At 34.8% G+C, this 11,216-nt stretch overlaps 2 protein-coding genes across 2 annotated transcripts in view; both read right to left on the bottom strand.

Annotated features, from left to right (window-relative positions):
- Positions 1-668: 668 nt before the first annotated feature.
- Positions 669-8,654, bottom strand: LOC123668744 (galactose mutarotase-like). The gene is made up of 10 exons (XM_045602439.1): positions 8,355-8,654; positions 8,004-8,097; positions 7,763-7,926; positions 6,911-7,120; positions 6,422-6,509; positions 6,187-6,334; positions 4,548-4,653; positions 3,306-3,449; positions 1,878-1,982; positions 669-888 (listed from the first exon to the last, which is right to left on the bottom strand). Exons 1-10 carry the CDS (start codon positions 8,652-8,654, stop codon positions 796-798), a joined length of 1,452 nt encoding a protein of 483 aa, XP_045458395.1. The 3' UTR covers positions 669-795.
- Positions 8,655-10,062: 1,408 nt separating this feature from the next.
- Positions 10,063-11,216, bottom strand: part of LOC123668937 — a 34,226-nt gene continuing 33,072 nt past the window's right edge. The window contains exons 3-4 of the mRNA XM_045602629.1: positions 10,912-11,207; positions 10,063-10,826 (exon numbers count right to left, since the gene is read on the bottom strand). Of these exons, the coding sequence (XP_045458585.1) occupies positions 10,136-10,826; positions 10,912-11,207 (987 nt within the window). The 3' untranslated portion in view covers positions 10,063-10,135. The remainder of the gene's footprint in view (positions 10,827-10,911; positions 11,208-11,216) is intronic.

Genomic DNA, 11,216 nt, shown 5'->3' with positions numbered 1-11,216 from the left:
TTTGCTCAGTTCCTGATTTTGCTGTACTTATAAAGTTCGTAGTCTTTATTCACACATAATTACACATTTTTAAAACAGACACATGACCGTAACAGCCAAGTGATAGAGCAACATTTTTAATTTTCAATAAATATACATTTATTATTATTACAAGAACCGGGGCAGGAATCTAAGGCGCAAAACGTGTATAGATAAAGGCGTACAGTACCCAACCATAAATAATGCACATCGACCTTTGGAAATACACAATCATTACTGAACATTATCTAATGTAATGATTATCAGAGAAAACGATCTACGAAATTGAAACTAGCCGACTGTCTCTTTCCTAAGGTCGACGTGCATTATTTAGGCATACCCAGGTTATGTACACTCTTGTATGTTCCTTAAGTTTTCTGGTAGATAATAATTTTAACATTAAACCGACTTTTTGTAAAATTCTATAAAAAAATTCTATAATTCTATAACTCTAAAATTCTATAACAAAGCATTAATAAATTTGTAGCCAACAATTAACCTTAAGCGTGTAATCAATTAAGGAGATTCATTAACATTTTATAATTATAAATTAAAAACAATGCATAAATGAATATAATTTTAATTATAAAAACATAAAACTTTTTTCTTAAAATATTCAAAACGCATCTAGTGATTTATAATATTTATATAAAAATTATCAATTTATAATATGTTAAACGAGTTATTTTTAGTTTTCGACACGTTTTACATTTTTTTCTTATTTAACAATCGACATTTAAACGGCAAACCCTTAAGGGTTTGCCGTTTAAATGTCGTTCAAACATATTTGCCAAGTAATATACCGAATTTGTACTGAATTTTATGTATATATACTTCTCCAGGATTTAACACAGAATTAGGAAAATTTTTCTGAAAAAGGAATTCACAAGTTAGTTAAAAAACAATGGACATCTAGTGTTACAATAAATTTTATGTTACGCATTTTTTGAAAATAAACTGTTGCTTTTAGCATTTAAAATCAACTAAAGTAGTTAACTATTTATAGTCGCTTCGTCGCTTCAGACTGTAATATCCCACTACTGGGCATAGGCCTCTTTCCCCACATAGGAATAGGATCAGAGCTTAATCCACCACGCTGCTAAAAGAGGTTGGTTATACATTTTATAGTATATACTGCCGGAATATAAATATTATCTAAGAGACGATAACCTTTTCGGAATAAAGTTTGCACGGTATCTTCAACATCATCGTAGATACGTTCAATCACAAGGTAATGTTTTAGTTAGGAGAAGGATCAGAGCTTAATCCACCAGGCTGCTCCAATGCGATTTGAAGGATATATTCCCTACTATGAGTAACGATCGCTATCAGGTTACATGATAACAACCGGGACCGACGGCTTAACGTGCTCTCCGAGGCACGGTGGGGAGACCCACAAGCACTACACAAACACCCAGACCACGGCAAACACCTGTATGGCCAATACAGATGTTTGTCATGTGCGGGGATCGAGCCCGCAACCGCCAGCGCAACAGATACAATCCATGGCTGTGACCGCTGCGCCAACGCGGCGTCGCAACTATTTATAGAACTATTTATACTATTTATTTATAGAAATCTACCAAAATACCAAAGCTAACTAAATAATGTATGGACCATAATATTACAATAGTGAAATTCATCAAAATTACATGAAATAATGACTAGAAACTAGTAACAACTTACTTGAAATAGTTCTAAGATGTAGTTTATTCTACTAGCTACAAATTTATTTTTATAGATAGGTTTAGGTAGGAAAAGGTGAAATAATAAATATTTAAACAAGATATGAAACAATCGTTAGGATAAAGGACAACGTTTTGTTATTATACTATTATTGTTATATGTATATTAAATACATTGTTAACAGCATCTGGATAATTTTGCGGCATGAGGCAAAACAGCCCATGTTTTCTATAGCACGCTCCATTTTTCCCCATCAATGGTACATAACCATAGCTTTTCTTGCCCTGAAATAAAAAGAAAACAATAATAATTAGTCAATGAATGAATGACAAAAAAAAGGTTTGAACACTTTAGTGTTGGGATTATAGTCAATTGGCGTTAAGAAAATAGTGGGTCATGAGTGCTAACTTGTGAGCCACGTCTATTGACCACTTAAATTGTAGTAAATTAAAGCTTGTTTGTGAAATTGACCAGTTAAAATAAGCTATTTTATTCAGATCTGAGAATTCACAGCGCTGACTCTTTTTCTGTTTTTGAAACATTTTATACTCGTCTTATAGTACTAGTGTGTAGTATTTGAAAAATAAATGAATATTTTTTTTCTTCATTTTTATACAAGTTACAGACACAGCGCAAAAGAGATACATAGACGTTTCTTTGGCGCGTATGCAGTGTGACGTCACATCTTATGTTTACTTATAAACATTAGACAAGGACAATATGTGTGAATGTGTTGTACGCGTCAGCTTGAATTAATTTATATGTACTAATAAATTAGTAAAAAATATTTGGATTATTAGGTACCCATTAGCTTCTTTATCCATCTATTTCAAGACAATCCAGAGTTAAGAAATTTGTAAAATAAATAAATATCTCACAACACATACACACGGTCGCCCGTTAATACAGTAAGAGATTTAATGCTTGTGAAGGTAACAGCAAAAAAATTTTTTTTCATAAGTATACATAGAAATAATACTTCAGCAAAGTGTTATGCATGAGCCCACAAAGGTTTCTGAGTTGGCAAGACAAAAAAAGCATAGCAACGCGCACAGGATACAGCTAGTATATAATTAAATATACAAATATTACACCCAGACTCAGGTAGGAGTCGAACCCACAACCCACGGAGCAGAAATCAAGACCACAACAAACTGCGCCAATCTTATAAGTTTCATAAATATAGTTTAATACTACTTATTTCACAGAACACATACTATTCATTCGATATTTTTACGCGTGTTTTAAATCTGAACAATATTTCAAAACCCCTCGTGTGTGTGGATGTGAAGAAAACAATAAAATTTTTTGTTTTCAGAGTTTGAAGTTTGGATCTGGCGCCTAAAGTGGTACTGAATCAGCATTGACGGAATGTATTTTCTTTACAAATAAAATAAATGGTAAGCACTAGTTTTTCGTTTATTTTTTTGTTAAACCCCATCAAAAAATCTCACGAGCGGTACCTGGTCTGGACGTTTGTGCTAGTGTCCTTTGTATTTCCGGGACCCCGACACAGGAGCTTCCGCTGGGGGTTGTTAGGCGTGGGACTTTTTGAACTTACTTATAATACAATCTAATAGTGATTTCAGTTATTTATTCACCTTGCTTTCTTCTCCATTCGCCTCTTCGAACATTTCTTCCCCTGCTCTCTCCTCTCTCACACTTGATACGCTGCTCGTGTCACTATCGCTCCCACTTTCAGACTCCTCTCTTGCCTTCGTTTCTTCTTCTTCACCAAAAGATTCCTTCACAACATTACGTATTTAGTTATTATTGACTGAGGTAGGACACAGCAGGAATTTCCTGCTCAAAATATGGAGCAGCCCGACTGGGGTAGTACCTCGACCTTACAGAAGATCACAGCAAAATAATACTGTTTTCAAGCAGTATTTTGTTCCTGTTGGTGAGTAAGGTGACCAGAGCTCCTGGGGCTCATTGGGGATTGGGTCGGCAACGCGCTTGCGATGCTTCTGGTGTTGCAGGTGTCTATAAGCTACGGTAATCGCTTACCATCAGGTGAGCCGTACGCTTGTTTGCCGACCTAGTGACATAAAAAAATATTTCTGATGAACTATTGAAAAATTAAAAAAAATAAGAATCATCATCATCATTTCAGCCGATCACAGTCCACTGCTGGACATAGATAAGTTCGGGCCAAAAATTGCGTGAACTCGTGTGTTTTGCCCATAGTCACCACGCTGGGCAGGCGGGTTGAGTAGACGTAGTAACGGCAGAGTTGGCTTTGTCGCACCGAAGACACTGCTGCCCGTCTTAGGCCTGTGTGTTTCAAAGCCAGCAGTTGGATGGTTATCCCGCCATCGGTCGGTTGTAAGTTCCAAGGTGGTAGCGAAACTGTGTTATCCCTTAGTCGCCTCTTACGACACCCACGGGAAGAGAGGGGGTGGCTATATTCTTTACTACCATAGCCACGTATTATAGTAATAATAATACAAACTTTATATTTCAAGTTCATTACCTTTTTAAGCTAAAATTACTGAAGTATTATCGTAGTGTTAATATGTTGATTGTTAAAATCTATTTTTTATCTATTATAAAAATTGGACAGAACACTATCTGTATATATATATATATATATATATCTAGGTAGTTAATAATAAAGTTTTAAAGATCGGTGTAGACTTACGTAAATGACTGCCTACAGAAATAACTTCTAATATTTTATTTTCCTAACAGTCGGGTATAATTTTCAAATATATGGTTTTTGTAAAAGCATGTTAGCGTACGCGGTACTGTCCGTACAATAAGTCTACATATTGCTAATGTGCACACAGCACTGCGTGATAATATTAGTCGAATTATCTTTAAAACCCTGTACAACAAACCTCAACAATTTTATCGGGGTCAGGCAGTAAATTGCCCGTGTAGAACTGCATACCGGGCTGGTTGCTGTACACCTCTAAAACTCTTCCTGTCATCGGGTGGAGTGCTCTGAAACGTTCAATTAAAGAAAGCAAAGCTTAATATACTTGTCAACCTTATTATTGATTTATACCAAAAGTACATTATACAAAATATGTTTAGTAAAAATTTTATAAATTAATCAATATTCATCTATACAGATTGGTAACAACTTATACGTAGATAATGTTATACGCTTATTCATTTGAAAACCAATAAAACGCTTTATATTTTAGTTTTTTTCGACTGGCCCGTTACGTTAGCGCAGTTGGCACTGACCTTTGTCCCCTATAGGACCGTGTGTACAAGTCCTAATCCGAGTCTAAGTTTAATATTAATATACGTATACAATATATATGTTTATGTATTCATTGGCTGTGATCTGAAGCCTTTATGTTCTATAAAGTAATTACCTAGATAATTTACAAGTAATCATTAATTACAGTTAAGAAATATAAATGTAAATCAACATTACGAAATTGTATACATTATGTGTACGGGTAAAAAGTAATTAAAGTTTATTAATTTGTAAAGGATAGGAAGATTCGGTTGGGTTCGTCGAGTCTTCACTTCAAAGACTCCGCAATGTTTGAACTTTGAAGATTGTAGTCTTCGAGCAATGCGACCTGCCTGTGTTATTAATACGGAGCCGAGGCGTGGACGAAGGAACTGGTCCACAAGTTTAAAGTCAACGTGCTCAACGTGCAATGGAACGGGCTATGCTTGGGGTTTCTCTCAAAGATAGCATTAGAAATGAGACTATCCGCGAGATAACGAAAGTAACCGACATAGCCCACAGAATTAGTAAGTTGAAGTAGCAGTAAGCTAGATCATCTGCGTCGTAGGACCAATGGCCGTTGGACCAGACATGTCTTGGAGTGGAGGCCGCGTCTTGGCAAACGCAGTGTGGGACGTCCTCCGGCCCGATGGACCGACGATCTACATAAGATTGCCGGTGTAGGCTGGATGACGATTGCAGAAAACCGGGATATCTGGCGTGAACTTAGGGAGGCCTATGTCAAGCACTGGACTGAAATAGGCTGAACTGACTGACTGACTGACTGAAGTAGTAAAGTTTACTGAGGTTGGGCACAGCAGAAAATTTCCTGCTTAAAATATGGAGCAGCCCGACTGGGGTAGTACCTCGACCTTACAGAAGATCACAGCTAAATAATACTGTTTTAAAGCAGTGCAATGTTATCGCTTAGCATCAGGTGATCCGTACGCTTGTCTGCTAACCTAGTTATATTATATATATAATCAATAGTTTTTTGGTAAGCATGCTATTTGCGTTTAATTTTCACACATTATTATATGTACATATATTCACAGTGACTATATACTTCGTTCCTCTAAAAAAAAATCTATAAATATTTGGATGTCAAGTGAAACCCATATTACATGGTAGTACTAGCAAGATCGACAGAATAAAAAGAGATTCTAATGATGGAAAATAAAAATATACATGGTAAACATTATAGAATACTCGAGTCCTAATCGGGCAAGCGCGGGTTGAAATCTTAGGTCGTGGGACAATTACGGTTCGTTACTTTCGCTACTTACCTAGCATGGAAAGTTAAGTCTTGTTCCGTTCCCTGAGTGACGCAATAATTAATATCGTATCCTCCCATTGGTATTTTCGGTAACATGCTCCTTATAACTCTTGGTACTCTGAAATCGTATGCCGTTCCACCAACAATGTTTTTCTCTCCTGTTTTATTTAAATTATTAATTAATAAAACGTTTCATAAACACAGTGCTACATTGCAAAATGGTTCCATAGTTTATAGTATTTTACCGGTGACCAATCCGTCGTCATCTACCGCAGTGTACTTATCAGCATTTATGGTGATTATGTGATCGTACATTAGTTCCGGACCGCAGTGCTGGAATAATAAACATTGTATGGGGAGAAAGATTTCTAAGCGTAAGTTGGAAATATTTTGTTTATCGCTATTTTGGATACTGAAAATTTTATTTGCATTGTTTATTTATTTTAATTGTGATTTAATCTTGATAATTATATTTTATTTCAATTTAAGTTATTTTGTTTCAGTGCTTAACTATGTAAATATGTACTTAAATTCAATTTTAATTTTTTGACACTGTTCTATCTATTTAGGTAATTTTAAATTGAAAATATGTTTAAAAAAAAATGCATGAATAATTTCGTTAATTTGTTATTTAAAATCTGTCCACTGGTTTCGGAGGAGTATGTTAACTAACATTGTGACATGAGAATTTTATATATAAGATAAGATTAAAAAACAATTCTAATCGCACTCACATGGCCAGCCAGATTGAAATATGGAGCGTTACTCAAATTAACAATTGTAGGTTCAGTAGTAGAACATTTCATTTCAATTTTAAGCGTGTTATCGCATGTGACCTCAAACGACACCTGCGCCATTACGGTACCGGGATAGCCTTCGTGGAATCGTTCCGACACGTGGCTCATGATCACTTTGTTACCAGTGACATAGGAACGCCAGTTTACCTATCAAAGATTTTGTAAATCTTTTTTTTTTATAGACAACTAGGTCGACAAACAGCTGTACGGCTCACCTGATGGTACAGTAGCCTATAGACGCCTGCAACACCAGAAGCATCGCAAGCGCGTTGCCAACCCTACCCCCTACTCCTCTAGGAGCTCTAGTCTCCTTACTCACCACAGGTACACAACACTGCTTGAAAGTATTATTTAAATGTGATCTTTTAGGTCGAGGTACTTCCCCAGTCGGGCTGCTCCAGACTTTGAGCAGTTTAAATAGAATGCTAACATATTTTGCTGAAAATATTGATTTAACCTTTGTTTGGTCATTAACTTTTAACAATTTCGAGTGTTTAATGTCTTACTTTTGATCAAAGTAAAATATTGTATATTTTAGTTATAATTCTATAGCATTTCATTAAAAACAAATATGTACCTATTTTATATATATGAATTTTTGTCTTACAAAAGATTTTTTCATACTAACATACTTTTAAGATTTGATTAGGTATAAGATATAGTATTTCAAGCGTGTCAAATGTATATTGAAATAGCCATTAGCGATTGTTACGTAATAAGAGTTTTACTTTTTGATCTCAAATATTTTACTTCTAATAACTATTTTATTAAAATATACGTATTAGATACCTTATCAAATCCAACATGTCCCCCATTATAGTGGTGATGACCTTTATTTGTGCTAAGCATATACATCCTACCGGACGGTCTCACTACCATACTGCCATCACGAATAAAATTCGCGTATCGACCAATTGTCGCACCAAAGTATGGATTTCTTGGTTGGAAGTACTCTGTAAAACCATATTGTGACAGAACACAACTGCAGAAATAACAAAATGAGAATAAACTGAGCAAAAGAAGTAAATACCTTCTAAAGAATCAAATCCGGCAATAACCTCATCTGGTACACCTTTTTTGTCAGGAACTTGTATAGACGTAATCGTAGCGCCATAAGTTATGACCTAAGCAAAATATATACGACAGCAATACATACTCGTACAGTTAAGACAAGATTATAAACAGAATATTATTAAATATATTTATCATAGTATAATTAAAAATAAAACGCCGAAATGGATGTACGCGCATAAATTCCAAACGACTTTACCAAGCTGGTGATTCTTTTTTTGTGTTCGTTATTGTCAGAACGAGGTTTGTAGACCAAAAAAAACAAGTTCACGAAAGTTCGCTAGATCAGCTAGTTTTAAGCACATTTTACCTGGACAGTCATTCTATTCTTAGTCTTCCAAGTGTACCTTCTAACTATATCGATGTTTGTACTTGATGCGCAGGGGCTATGTTCCGATTCAGGAGATTTTACATCTTTGACATTTTTAGATAGCCTTCTAGAAGACACTTTCATTTTAGACGACGAGGTATTCTCTTTTGGCATGAAGCCAAAGCCGTCGACTATTAGTTCCACGTCAGGTATCTTAGGAGGCTCAGGCTCAGGCACAACATCAGATTTTGCTATTGACACAGTATCTCCACTTGCTTTTTCTATGGCTTCTTCGGCCATTTTAACAATTTTTTTTTAAGAATTTATGTTTTGCAATGTGTTCAAAGTATACTAAAATTTAGTAAAATATAAAGAAAAATTTGATTTGATTTTTCACGAAAACTTTGACATTTTTATTAATTTTGATTCATCAAAATGACATTTTGAAATAATCAAGACAACCTAATCTAAAAAGTTAGCACTTCTCGATATTGTTATAATTATAAAGAAATAACTCCACAACTTAAACTGCCAAATAATGTATATAATCATTTTTAAATATAAAATGTACGCGCAGTTTTAGCTCTGTTATACTAAAGCAATTTAAATGAAGTCGGCTAAGAGTTTACCCCTGTTTGCGGTAATTCTATATTTTTATTTATCGCTTCAGCCTGTAATATCCCACTGTTGGGCATAGGCCTCTTTCCTATACAGGAAAAGGATATATGTATACATGATAACAACCGGGACCGACGGCTTAACGTGCTCTCCGAGGCACGGTGGGGAGACCCACAAGGACTGCACAAACACCCAGACCAGGGCAAACACCTGTATGACCAATACAAATGTTTGTCATGTACGGGATCGAACCCGCAACCACTAGCGCAACAGGCACAATCCATAGCTGTGACCGTTACGCCAACGCTGCGGATTTTTATTTGTTTCGTATAAATGATAACTATTCATGTTTAAATAGCTGTACAACCTGATATCAACTCTGGTAGCTATTGTTACTAATTACTGTTATTATCAAGACGATCTAATGTAGCAAAGCTATAGAAAATTTACAGCCTTAAATAAAATTAAAGCTCATTTATTAGTTGGTCTGTAATCTACTAAAGTACTAAGTTTAATTCAACTGCGTTTAGTATGTTCTGTGTAGTGTGTATCACTTATCACGTATCTCTAATGACGAATATTTTTACAGGGATTTTATCTCTGTATTTGTAATATTTTCAATGATAGTCGACATTTAAAAAATATCTCTACAAAAAAACACCTTTGCTACAGTTCCTTAATCCTATGTTGTTTTTATGACAATTAATTATTTTTGAATTTTGACAAAATAATATTTCTGTGTATTTATCAGAAAAACATAAAATTCACGACATTTTATTTCAAGTAATAATCTGCCTCCTCATTGGTATAAAAACTCGAAATTGTGAATAAAAAGTTTCTCTTATCTTTATATTAAATTTTAAAAAAAGGCAATTTGGTACGCAATGCTCTTACCAAATTGCCTTCATTTTAATTTCAGGGTCATTTATGTGGTTACGGAGTTTCTTTATACTTCATTTTTTCCTTTATTTGTATTGTAACAAGACATTTAAATAATAAAACTGTTTAAATCTGTCTTTATTATAAATAAAACCGGCATCATTACCTTTGTAACTTACTTTAAGACAAATAAAAATAACGACAACGAGTGTTTCATAAAAGCAAATCTTATTGAACATAAATTTGATTGACAAATATATGTACTATAATTATATCGTAATAATTTAAACCCAAAAAACTTTGACACTTTGCTTATCTAACTCAATGGTGTCCGTTTTCCACTTTTCTGTTTCGTCAGCTATCTCTTCTAAATAATCGACTTCTTTACATGGTGACGGTGGTATTATGCTTATGATTGGAATGCCAATCTCCTGAAATGAACTCATAGACGAAAAACCACTTTCATCCTCTATAAAATTTGATGACCCATTGTATTCGTTTCTTTTGTCAACCGTTTGTACTACTTTCCCACACGATGTAACTAAGCCATTTTGCGCACCCGGTTGTTCTGGTTTAAATAGCTTCACACCAGAAGAATTGTTTTCCGACTCAAAGCTAAGCGGGGATTGCGATACAATAAAATCATTTAGAATACTATTCTTCATGTCAGCGAATTTGTTAGTTATGCCATTGTAAACCTCGCTTTTGCAATCCGTATTCAGAACAATTTTCTCGGGCGAATTTTTTTTATACGAGTTCAAAGAATCAGTTTCAAAATTTGGTGTGTTTTCTTCTTTCTTGGATTCCTCAGTTAGTTGAAAGGTTGGTTCAGTTCGAAAATGGACGCATGCACACGCTAGATCGGGAAGTTTAGTACTAAGTACGGTATTGGCAAGAGTAATCAGTCGTGACATTTCTTCTGTTAATTTTTGTCCAGTCTCGTTTTCGGAAACCAATGACAACTTTGAATGATTCCTAAAATGAACATAAAATATTTTAATAACCTGATTTTAAAATAATGAAAACTAATTATTGCGCTACATTGCATAACTCCACTTACCAAATGCTGCTGCAATCTTTGTATCCATTGACATTACTAATTGATTTACTGATTTTCCTTGTACTAATTTTCTTTGCAGGGCTTATCGAATAATCAAGATTTTTACTGACATGCAAAACAGATCGAGACCGAGGCAAATCAGGTATGTTTATTGTTCTCGGAAAGACCATCGGCGACCCTGTCTCTAACCTAATATCAGGTTCATTTTTTTGGCATTCTATATGTTCCTTGACTCTGTTTAGAAAAGTTACTATTTGTTGTAGTAAAGCTATATGCATCTGCCTGTTGGCTTCTGTCTGAAAACG

The sequence above is a fragment of the Melitaea cinxia genome, chromosome Z (assembly GCF_905220565.1).
Source record: "Melitaea cinxia chromosome Z, ilMelCinx1.1, whole genome shotgun sequence".
In the NCBI taxonomy this organism is placed as follows: Eukaryota; Metazoa; Arthropoda; class Insecta; order Lepidoptera; family Nymphalidae; genus Melitaea; species Melitaea cinxia.
Note: the sequence above shows the minus strand (reverse complement) of the source record. Positions and strands in the feature narration are given on the sequence as shown.